Here is an 11,923-nt window from a genome sequence, read left to right on the forward strand (position 1 = left end):
CATATATAATACATATTGTGACAAGGCATCATTCACCTTTCTTTTTGAAATACAAAGGCACTTTTTAAATTTCTGTTCCAGGTCTGCACAAACAATCATGAGGCACACAAATGGTGTTCGCAACCTCTTCTTAATAGACGGGTTCACAGTGGGGATGTTTTAATCTCAGCAGCTTTACTGGCGTCAGGAAATAATTTTCAAAAGATTTCCCTGTTTTTTAAGTTCCTGAAGCTCCCCATTCTGTCTGTCTCATCATTTATAAAGATACAAAGAACCTATGTCACTCCAACAATTGAAGAAATTTGGAAAAAGCATCAGAATGATATTCTAGAAGAATTCAGAGGAAAAGATGTTGTTGTTCTTGGTGAGTACAATATCAACCAAATGCTTGTATTGTTTGTTTTGTCAAGAAGAGGATATATTTAAATTTTCTTTTATTTTGATTATTTGTTTTTTTTTTTGTTTGTTTGCTTAGGCGATGGTCGTATGGACAGTCCAGGTCATTCCGCACAGTACTGTACGTACACATTTATGGAAAATGAAACCCACAAGATACTGTGCTTAGTGACCATGGACAAGAGAAAGACAGGAAGAAAAAGTGCAATCCTTGAAAAGGCGTGTTTTCAGAAGGGCCTGCAGTTTCTCCTTGAAAAAGAAATAAATGTGGTGGAAGTGGTGACAGATGCACATGTGCAGATTGAAGCTTTAATGAGTATGTGTCTTTGTATACTTCTTTGTTTTTTTTGTCGTTGTTTTTTTCTTCTTTTTTAAAGCTTAAATCTGTAATTAGGATTTTTTTCTGATTTTTCTTTAGGGATAAATATATAAATTAGATTTACTGTAGCTATCATCATGTTTTTATAACAGAAAAAGATTACCCAGAAATAAAACATTCATTCGACATCTGGCATGGGTCAAAAAACCTTGGGAAAAAACTAATAAAGGTGAGACAATTTAAGATTTTTATTTTAAGAACATTTTCAAAATTTGGAAAAATGCTAAATGAGTAAACTGAATTTTGAACATTATTTTCAGACTGGACAAGAAAAATAAAAAAAACCAATATTACAGTGGACAAGAGAGATAGTAAACCATTTTTGGTTTTGTTCCTCTGTAGCAAATACAGAAGAAGAGTTTATTGTAAGTTTGAACTGTAAATAGAAAAACCACTTGATTCAGTTTGTGTTAATAGAGAGTGAAAAAAAATAATTTTAGACTGTTCTTCTTTTCAGGGCATTTGGTTTGGAGTCATACATCATGTTGTGAATGAGCATGAATGGATTTTGCCATACAGAGCAGGAGCAAAAAGTTCATGCCAGCATGGTCCATTAACAGAGGAAAGGAACAAAGATTGGCTTGAGGCAGGATCCCCAGCACATGTTGCCGTGCGTGAAATTGTTAGGGACAAAAGACTAATAAAGAAGATTCCTTACTACCTTAATTGCCGGTATACACAAAATTGATTGTATACTACATTTTTCTACAGATATTTTCTATTTATGCATATCCAATTATAATGTTTCCATTAGAAAATGAAAACACAAATGTGATATATATATATAACAGATTTCTTAAATGTTAGATTAAAACTTTTCAGGAAGGTTTCACCATGTATATAGTTTATTTAGTGATTTTTTTTTTTTTTTACAGAAGTACAGCCGCTTTGGAGAACTTTCAAAACCTTATTTTGAAGTACTCATCAAAGCGCCATTCTTACACACCTCCAGTGTACAGAGCGAGAAACCTTGTTGCTGCACTGGACCACAATGCAAATTGTGACAGAGAAGCTGCCAAAAGAAAAGATGGATCACTAAGGTTTCTTTTTGTCTCATTCATTTATTTTTTAAGTTAAAATCTACAATATACCATTGTAAATTATTTTGCTGACTAGGTTGGAATGCATTTTGAAATATATTGAATCTTGTACTTTAGGCATCAGCGGTACTACAGCAAAAAAAGTGGAAGATGGTCTGCCTACCCAGTAAGAGAAGAAAAACAATATCCATATGCAACTGACATCATGAAACTGTGTCTTCAGAATAGGATTTTTGACCCTGTTGGTATGAACAAGCCAGTTGTCCTTGATGTGGAGGATCCACGACGTGTGTCCGAGACCCTAGCTCCTGTTGCTCCACCGCCAACTGAATCTCTGGTGGCAGAGAAGAAATCTCGATTTCTCCATGAGAGCATTTAATTAGTCAGAATCAAGAAAAGAGACACGTCTCTGATCTTGTTTAATATTGCAATTTTGAACATTTACCTGTAACAACAAGAAGTCGGTGAGCGAATGCTCACTAGTAATACCCCCACTCTGATGTGAATATACACTCTCATGTTGACATCGAATTCATGCAAAAATGAATCCTACCATATGGCATGCCTAAACAAAGATTGTGCTAAAATTTCAAGCATCTGCACAGAGTAGTTGCTGAGAAAACTGCGACGGAAATTTGGTACATACAGACGCATGGATAAACAGGAAGTTGACATCGGATTCAAACAAAAATGAATCTACCATATGGCTTGCCTAAACAAAGATTGTGCTAAAATTTCAAGCATCTGTGATGAGTAGTTGCTGAGAAAACTGTGACGAAAAATTTGTTAGTGACAGACGCACGGATAAACAGAAAGTTGACATCAGATTCAAATAAAAATGAATCCCACCATATGGCATGCCTAAACAAAGATTGTGCTAAAATTTCAAGCATCTGTGATGAGGAGTTACTGAGAAAACTGCAAAAAAAATTGTTTTGGAGAGACACGGAACACACAGGCATACACACAAGGGTAAAACAGTATACCCCCCACTCCTTTGGAGTTATGCAAGCTACTTATAACAAGGATAATGTTGCAATCAAAAAACTTTTTAGATTTATGATATGCAATTTTCTGAATTGCTTGGATACTTTGAACATTTATGTTATTGCAGAATTTTGTAAATTTGTAAATAATACCTTTAACTCTGACACCCAAGTAACTCATCAATAGGTGTTTGATACAGTCTTTTAAATATGACATTGCATGTTTTGCTTTTTTTGTTCTTTTCTTTTCACATTGATGAATGAAAAATGATACATAGTATTTCAAAGATTTATTCAATGTTTAATTAACCTTATTATTATATAAAAACAGCAATATGTGAAAATCAAATGTTGTCTTTATCAATCTAAGACTCCTTCTATGTATCCCACATATTGACCAGAAGGTTCAGGATATTGGTCTCGAATTTTCCATATGCAGCAGCTGGGAATGACCTTTCGGTTTCCAGCTCCAAGACGGCCATGCATCCACATAACATATTGTCTGTAAGCTGTATGTCGATGAGCTCTGTTGTAGTTGTCATCTCTAGGTTCTGCCAAAGCATCATTCCTAAATCTCATGGCAACTTCGAGAACCAATTCATCTAGCACTATGGTATAGAAATCCTATACATAATAGACATTACACTGACTGTTTATCTTCACCTTTTTTCATATCTAGTTGGTGTATAATAATATTTTGATCAGAATTTGAAAAAATGAAAACTTACAGCTAATTTTGTGTGACAGTTCTGGGGTATTTTTCCACAGCACAGTTTTTCCCTCTCGGTAGGCATCTCCCTACAGTTATTGCAAGAGCACCAGTCTGGAACCGCAGGGCTATTCCCTGGTGTTGGATCCCCATTATCATTTGCAGTCTTCAGGACATCCATCAATAATGAAGGCTGTTTCTTGCAGACTAACTTGAGAGTTTCCTGTAGTGCAGCCAAGTCCATATTGGAAATACATTCCTGAAATTGAAGTGCTTGTTTTAAAAGAATTTTATTGATATTTATAAGCTGGCTGAAATAAGAACTTTATATATTTCAATTGATATAGACATTGATATAGACATTTTATAATATATAAATATTAATATATATGTGTATATACTTCAAGCTGAGATTGTCTGTCCCGTCGAGCCTGAACTGCCATTTCCAGTCTATTCAAGCCAGCTGGCTGCACGCGCTGTCGTCCTCTGCACCTTCCACGTCCTCGACCTCTCAAGACCTAAAATCATAAACAACACTTCATTTGTTTTTTATGTTTTATTTGGGGGGGGGGGGGGGTAGGGGAGGAGTAGAACTGCACTACTACCTCAGTAGCTTTAAACTGTCACATTTTTTTGGGAGAGGGGGTAAAGAGTTTAAATAATTTGCTCCTACCCCAGTAGCTCTAGGCTGTCTGCCTCTACCACGCCCTCTTCGTCTGACATTGGATATCTCTTCATCTGATGAACTTGGTGAATTTGGTGAAACACTCCTTGATCTTGATCCATTTGATAACTATAAAATTAGTACGAATATAATCAAATATGATTTCAAAAATTATTTTTATTTTTTACATTCAAGTAAAACCCACAGTACCTGACCATATGTGAGCCATATTTTTTTTCCACTATATATTTCATTGAAAATCCATTTTTTAAAAATATTATTGCAGTGTCTTTTGTTGCTTATTTTTATAACTAAAACACATAAATGTAGAATTTGTTTGCAGATTCTTCACATAATTTCAAAATAATTTTATCTGTAGTGTAAGAATTGCATTGATATAACATGTCAAATGTGAAAGTAAAATTCCAAGACTCTAATTTACAAGAAATCATAATTTGAGGTAAGAAATTTTTGTCTTGAAAAATTCATGAATTATTCTCACTCTCAGTGATTAGTGTATCATTTTGTTTTGCATTTTGAGACAAGAAAATTTGAACTATTCTGTATTATTCAGAAAAAAAATAATGGAAATTGGACCTCATAACATTTTTTTTATTAAAAAAAAAGGTTTTTCCATGAAATATATAGACTGAAAATGCAGTTATGACTCACTTATTGCCATGATTATACTACATACACGTGTTGACAGAGAAATAATATTCTCAGCAAACTTACATAAACTTGATCTATGCACAATTTTTTATAGGCCTAATGGTTAAAATTTTTATTACTTTTTTTTCTATGCAGACACTAAAAAAGAAGTTCAAATTACTTGAGAGTGCAATAACTAGGCAAATAGGAGCGTAAAACGCGACTTGCACTTGCAGCATCTTACACATTCTACTGATCTGGAGATAGAAATCCCGTTGGGGGCCTCTTCATTTATGCAAACGTCACTCTATTTTCTGTTTAGCCTGTTATGCTTTCGGTGAGGCTTATTTAAGTTTTTATGCAATACTGTGAAAGAAACAACACTTTAAAAATGTTAAAGAGTAAATTTATCACGTACCTCTGATTCTTCCATCTTCGATTTGATAATGGATTCAGCATCTTGCACGCGCTGCTTAATACTCGGTTATCTCCGTATCCCGTCCCGAATATTAATTACCGGTGGCTGGAGAGACGGTCAGTTCAAACAAACGATCGATTTAATTAATGTATTTGTGTATACGCAACAGCTGTAGTTTACTGATACTTGCAGATTATCTATTTCTAACACATTATTGTTAATTAGCCTCATAAAATTGGGTTAAAAAATTGCCGCCGCTGACAGCTTATATTGCTTTAATATCTACTGGAAAAATATTATAGCTCATTACAGGTTATCTTCATGAAAAAACTGTATTTCAAAGGATATTGAAAAGGAATTACATTTGAATGTCAAACATTTAGGATCCTACGGGAAATATACAAGTAATCAAATAAACTACATTCTTAAGACCTAGCGTCTTCAAGTTGTGTTTCACATTTCTGCATATGAATATTTCAAAGTCATCTCTGTTTAAACATTTTGCTTTGTGTGTGTTTGTTTGTTTTGCACAGGAATGAGGATCAAGATACATCATATCAAACAATGCTAGTTCTGGGACATCCCTGTATAAAATAAACATGTATATTTAGTGGTATTACGAAATATATCGCGCAAGTATGGGTCATAGTTTTTTTCTTGAGATGATGTTTTTGACTGTGTGGTGTACTTTGTTGCCATACTACTATTACATGTGGTGTCTCTGTTGGAATCCAAATGTAATAGAATGAAGAACAACATCGTGAAGTCATGCTTTATTGTTGATAGAGGCATGTAAATGTAAAGATGATAGACCTGCACTGCAAATAACCACTTGCTCAATGCATAGGAATATACAGCACACATAAAACGAAAGACAACTCTTGCTACCTTGTCAAAGTACATTTAACCGTACGAGTTGTTGTATACGCGTATTTTGTCTCTGTATTGACAGGGATACTAAAACTGTAACAACGTGCAGGTTATTAAATTGAAATTTATCTACCAGATGTGTCCTTGGAAAATATCAACTAGAGCATGGGACTTTCTTGTTTGTTTGTATTTTGTTTTCTCTCTCCCCATGCAGCCCCCCCCCCTTTTTTCTGATCAGAAATTTTACATGGGAACCTAATGTAAATCAATAATTATGAAGATATTGTAATTATTTGTTTTCCCCTACCCTGTGTACAAGTTACTGCAAGGCTATCCGAATAATATGCCTTCTTCCAGTGACATTAAATCAAAATTCTTTTGCTCACTAGAAATGAATATAGAAAAATTAACACCTTCGTTTCTTTAACACGTCTGCTCAGAGGTATCTTTTCGAAAAATTTGGGTGGCCGTGAAAACGGCCGTTTGTTCTTGCTCTTGGAGGCACAGTATGGTAGGGGTATCTAACCACCGAATCCGTAGAGGGTACGTCCTTGTCTCTTCAGGGCATAGACAACGTCCATGGCTGTGACGGTCTTCCTCTTGGCGTGCTCTGTGTAGGTGACAGCATCACGAATGACGTTCTCAAGGAAAACTTTCAGGACTCCACGGGTCTCCTCGTAGATGAGCCCAGAGATACGTTTGACTCCACCTCTGCGTGCAAGACGTCGGATGGCGGGTTTGGTAATGCCCTGGATGTTATCTCTCAAGACCTTCCTGTGACGCTTGGCGCCCCCCTTTCCAAGACCTTTTCCTCCTTTACCACGTCCAGACATAATTCTGCTTTCAGTAGATAATCTTCTGAAATGTGGGAGCTAGGTAGAGATCGTGGTATATATAGCGCTAATCAACGACGTGCTAGAAGCAGTGGTATCTTGAAAACTTCGGCAGTGCAATTTTCACCTTCCGAAGGCACAGTGTAAGCTAAAGCGCGATTGGTTCGCGCTCTGCGCGCCTTGCGTATTTGCTTTTGTTGACATTTTTTTCGTGTACCCTTGAGCTGTTACTAAATCATGTACTTGTCTATATAGGCAAATCTTAAATTTCAGTAGTTCAGTATATATGATTTCATATTTTTGCGGGGGTTCTGTATACTGTCATATCTTCAGGGAAATAATAATTTAAAACAATATTCTTTAATGCAAGACACATTTAAATAATACGTCTCGTAATAAATAAAATACCACGGTACCAACTCAGTACATGTTATTCTCTGTATCTCTCTTATTATTTCTTTTCAATTATTAATATTATTATTAGTAGTAGTATTTCTTTACGCAGAATAGAAATGTAATAAATATATATATGCAAATGTTTCAAACAACTGACCATATTTATTATTATCTGTCAGAATATTACTCTCAAAACAGTATCCATTGTGTTAGGCATATATTGTTTATCACGCTCTCTGAATTTAAGCAAAATATGTTATTAGAACCATGCATGAATCACTTTTTTATCATTATTATTTCTGTTAACGTGCCTGTAGAATTGCTTGGGATACATGTACGTAATTTTTACAGTGTATTGTTTCTCTCTCAAACTGTTGTGTGACACTCGTTTCATGCGTGTTTTCGTTTGTTTGTTTTCTTTATATATAATACGAGTATAAGCTGCCATAATTGTGCAATTATGCCAGTATTCAAGACAATATCATATCTGTGTGTTTCCTTGCATTCATATATATAATAAACAATATTTCGCCGCCAATAACACCTGACATAAATTATGTGGTCAATATACTTGTGCTCTTTGTTGTCACGTTTCTAATTAGTGCTGTTAAAGAGGGCATCTTTTCTAAAAATTTGGTGGCCGTGAAAACGGCCGTTTGTGTGTTTGTCCGAGACAGGAAAATGTTTAAGCTCTCTCGCCACGGATACGTCTGGCAAGCTGGATGTCCTTTGGCATGATGGTCACTCTCTTAGCGTGGATAGCACACAAGTTGGTATCCTCAAAGAGTCCGACAAGGTAGGCTTCACTGGCTTCCTGGAGGGCCATGACGGCAGAGCTCTGGAAACGCAGATCTGTCTTGAAATCCTGAGCGATTTCACGGACAAGACGCTGGAATGGGAGTTTCCTGATCAACAACTCGGTGCTTTTCTGGTACCTCCTGATCTCACGGAGAGCGACAGTTCCTGGCCTGTATCTGTGGGGCTTCTTAACGCCACCGGTGGCTGGTGCGCTTTTACGGGCTGCCTTGGTAGCCAGCTGTTTTCGTGGGGCCTTGCCTCCAGTAGATTTTCTTGCAGTCTGCTTGGTACGTGCCATCTTCTCTGAGTTCAGATAAAATGAATGACGAGAGCAAGCGTTTACTATAGTTTTATACGGTTTGTGGCTCTTGAATCGAAATCAGCGCGCATTAAGTAAGGATGTTTGCGATTGGTTTGGGGTTAAGAAAGACACCTTGTGATTAGTCGCGCATAGCGTGCTTCCATTGGTCTTAGCTGGAATCATTTCAATCCACCTTTTTGCACAGATTTTGTACTTGGTTAAAATCAATGTTAAATTGTCTATATAAAATAATCTAATAGACCCACTGTATTGAAAGATGTACGATCACAGTAAATATGATAATAACCATGAAGATAGACATATAAACATTCCCTATGCATTTTTTTTTAAATATATTCATTTATTTATTTATTCATTCATTTATTTATATTACTTTTTTTATTATTATATCAATGAATATTACTTTAAAATTTCCTCATGAAATGTTTTTCAGACCATAATGTTTTACTTTAGACATGATCAAGTGTTTGCTGGATTCGACATCCTGACTCATAAACCAGCTCATCATTGCTTTGCTTTCTTTATCCCCACCCCCACCTTAACTTCTGTATGTGTTTATCACTTTAGACTTTAGAAAGTTCAAGAACTTGAATATTTATCAAATTTTGAAGTCCTGTCAAAACAAAGCTTCAAGAAGTTGTTCAAAAACATTGATTTTGTAGAAATATTTGATGTTTGTTGACAAGCCCTGGTATGCATGTGGTTTTGCTTTCAAGAATCTTGTGACCATTTACAGTTTACACGGACACTTGCATGAAAAAAGTCACTGCCTCAGAAATTCATTTTAGTCGTACCAGAGTATGCTTCATTAATTCATTCTGTGTGTGACGTGAAAGCTAGGAAATAAAACCAATTCTAAAATATCAAAGAAGACTTCTGTTCTGTACATTGAATGGAATTACACCGTAACAGTCAGTGAGTGTATGTGTATGAGAAGGTGTGTGAAAATGGTCTATCATATATAATAGTTCAGACTTGACCTGATATTATGTACATTATAAACTAAAATTAATTCACACACTTTTTTAATCATCATTCATTTCACTTACTGCTCCTCCCTATTATTTAGATTATTGTTCAATCAGGAATTCATGTGAGATATGCATGCAATTACAATTACATATTACCATGAGCACATTATCCTAGTTTACACCTAGACAGTGTAGGCATTTGTGTAAGATATATTGTTAGTGAAATTGTAATATTTCACATGTTTGTTTAGTTTAAATTTTCAACACAGACCTCTGCATTCCAAATATTAAAATGAGAAAGAGAGGGAAAAGAAAGGCAATGATTATGCAAATGTTTCGTTAACGAATGTTTTTAAGGCATCTTTTCTAAAAATGTGGGTAGCCCTGAAAAGGGCTTTTTAAATTTTTTTTTTAAGCGTAGACAGTCTGCCTGGAATGCGAAGACTGCTTATTTCTTGGCGGCTGCCTTCTTGGGAGTCTTTGTCTTCTTGGCCGCTGCCTTCTTGGGGGTCTTGGCCTTCTTGGGTTTGGCTGCTGCCTTCTTTGGAGACTTGGGGGCTGCCTTTTTCTTGGGGGACTTGGCTTTCTTGGGTCCGGCTGGTTTCTTGGCTGCTGCCTTCTTCTTTGGAGTCTTGGCCTTCTTCTCTCCCGCAGGCTTCTTGGGCTTGGTGGCGGCCTTCTTGGGCTTGGCTGCCTTGGGTTTGGCTACCTTTTTGGCTTTAGGCTTCTTTTCGGTCTTGGGTTTGTCTCCAAGTTTGAAGGAGCCACTAGCGCCTGTGCCCTTTGCTTGCTTCAGAGCACCTTTCTTAACTCCGCTCTTCAGGGCCATTTTCAGGTGGGCGTTGATAGAGTTAACATCGTTGCCCACTTTGTAGTTGGCCATGATGTACTTGAGAATGGCCTGTCGAGATGAGCCACCACGTTCTTTCAGAGATGCAACAGCAGCGCTAATCATGTCAATGTACTTGGGATGTGCAGCGGGCACCTTAGGCTTTGCGGCCTTCTTCTTGGCTGGGGACTTTGCTGGAGGAGCAGTATCGGCCATGGCTACTGACGAGAGTAAAACGTCGACTTACTTCTCAGGAACTGTGAACAGTGAAATACTCGGGTCACACGCACTTGCTGTTTTTGTTTACACTGAGCGCGGACCGCCTAGAAAACATCTAGTTTGTCGAGACGTTTGTTGTTTTGTTCATGGATGTGTGTTTCAACGTGGGTATTAGCATCCGCGCTGCAGCTCAAGGAATGAACTTCACCACATAACATGAGCAGAATCCCAACCTTTACATTTCTCTCTATCATTCTATCTATTTACATTTTAAGATCGTTCTAACTGTAGTGTTTAAATTCAGGAAAATACGCCTCCAAACTGTCATGTTTGAATTTCGGGGTACGATTAAAGCTAAAAATTTTGCTTCAAAGGACAAAAATCGGGGATGATTTCTTTTATTTTTTTTATTAGACACATTAAAGATTGCCATTTGGATCTCCCCGTCTTATAAAAATTCTTAGTTTGCCCTCCAACTGCGAGAAATTCACAAAGACTGTGTACTGTGTCATACCTGCCTATTTAGACATGCGGTATAGACGACTGATAAACAATATGGAAATTACTTTTTCTTAAACTCTTAATTTCCGTTATTATTGTTGTTATTTTTAAATCATATTCATTCTTTCTTTTCTTTTTCGTGCTAGTGCGTTATGCTGACAAGTTTTCGCATTTCCCTAGTGCATTATACGTGTAATTAATTTTATACATTGCATACTCTAGCTATTTATTTTGCAGGACACACTGTTATATTTCAGGAAGTTGTAAGAACTTGTTTCCAATCGATAAAAAAAATACTTAAAACTAAATGAAGCATAATATCCAGGCACATATATAAACCCGTCGAAAAGCGTCGAAACACAAAACTTTTCACAATGTCATCTGCGTCGCTGATATTTTACCTAAAAATAAAAATAAAAATAAATCATGCTGTTAAAATCACTCCCCAGGATTCTGCTCTTACACGTACGAATACTGTACCTGCATTAAATGGCGTTGTGTATCCAAATAATTTATAAATACGATAAATGGCCATAATATAAGTGAGTCCTAATTTCAATTTTACAGTATTCAGTATTCATTTATTTGAATCTCTTCACCATTTTACAGTAGCATATAGAGACTTACACCAAATAGATAATTTAATACATAGCAATAGCATGCGTGAATAAAAAAGAACAAAAACTAGTACTTTGCTATAAATGTGAAGCATGGGAATTCTAGGCCGGGGAGCATATTTTATTTATTTTCTTTATAAACGAACACATTTTTCTCAGAAAACAGTGTTTATTGCTATTCATGATGTTTTTAAAACTAATTATATTCTTAAATCTTATGTGTTTTTCTGTTAAGCATAGCATTCTTTCTTTTGGTAGTGAAGTGCACATTAGTATGTAATGAAATTCATCTCCGATTTCTTTTAGATTACAATGGGAACAAAT

At 36.1% G+C, this 11,923-nt stretch overlaps 4 protein-coding genes and 1 pseudogene across 4 annotated transcripts; 1 reads left to right on the plus strand and 4 right to left on the minus strand.

Annotated features, from left to right (window-relative positions):
• LOC133185834 (uncharacterized) overlaps positions 1-3,090 on the plus strand; it is a 4,962-nt pseudogene extending 1,872 nt beyond the window's left edge.
• Positions 3,091-3,117: 27 nt separating this feature from the next.
• Positions 3,118-4,250, minus strand: LOC133185833 (P2X purinoceptor 7-like). The gene is made up of 4 exons (XM_061321121.1): positions 4,184-4,250; positions 3,912-4,028; positions 3,530-3,769; positions 3,118-3,425 (listed from the first exon to the last, which is right to left on the minus strand). Exons 2-4 carry the CDS (start codon positions 3,951-3,953, stop codon positions 3,162-3,164), a joined length of 546 nt encoding a protein of 181 aa, XP_061177105.1. The 5' UTR covers positions 3,954-4,028; positions 4,184-4,250; the 3' UTR covers positions 3,118-3,161.
• Positions 4,251-6,634: 2,384 nt separating this feature from the next.
• LOC133185721 (histone H4) lies at positions 6,635-6,946 on the minus strand. Its single transcript, XM_061321020.1, has one exon. It carries the CDS (start codon positions 6,944-6,946, stop codon positions 6,635-6,637), a length of 312 nt encoding a protein of 103 aa, XP_061177004.1.
• A 1,045-nt stretch (positions 6,947-7,991) lies between these two features.
• On the minus strand, positions 7,992-8,463 carry LOC133185835 (histone H3). Its single transcript, XM_061321122.1, has one exon. The coding sequence runs from the start codon at positions 8,436-8,438 to the stop codon at positions 8,028-8,030; it is 411 nt and encodes a 136-aa protein (XP_061177106.1). The 5' UTR covers positions 8,439-8,463; the 3' UTR covers positions 7,992-8,027.
• A 1,222-nt stretch (positions 8,464-9,685) lies between these two features.
• LOC133185836 (histone H1-like) lies at positions 9,686-10,494 on the minus strand. Its single transcript, XM_061321123.1, has one exon. The coding sequence runs from the start codon at positions 10,476-10,478 to the stop codon at positions 9,882-9,884; it is 597 nt and encodes a 198-aa protein (XP_061177107.1). The 5' UTR covers positions 10,479-10,494; the 3' UTR covers positions 9,686-9,881.
• Between the last annotated feature and the right edge of the window lie 1,429 nt (positions 10,495-11,923).

This window comes from Saccostrea echinata, unplaced genomic scaffold (genome assembly GCF_033153115.1).
Source record: "Saccostrea echinata isolate AGI-Se365-2 ecotype Australia unplaced genomic scaffold, CSIRO_AGI_Sech_v1 ptg000012l, whole genome shotgun sequence".
In the NCBI taxonomy this organism is placed as follows: Eukaryota; Metazoa; Mollusca; class Bivalvia; order Ostreida; family Ostreidae; genus Saccostrea; species Saccostrea echinata.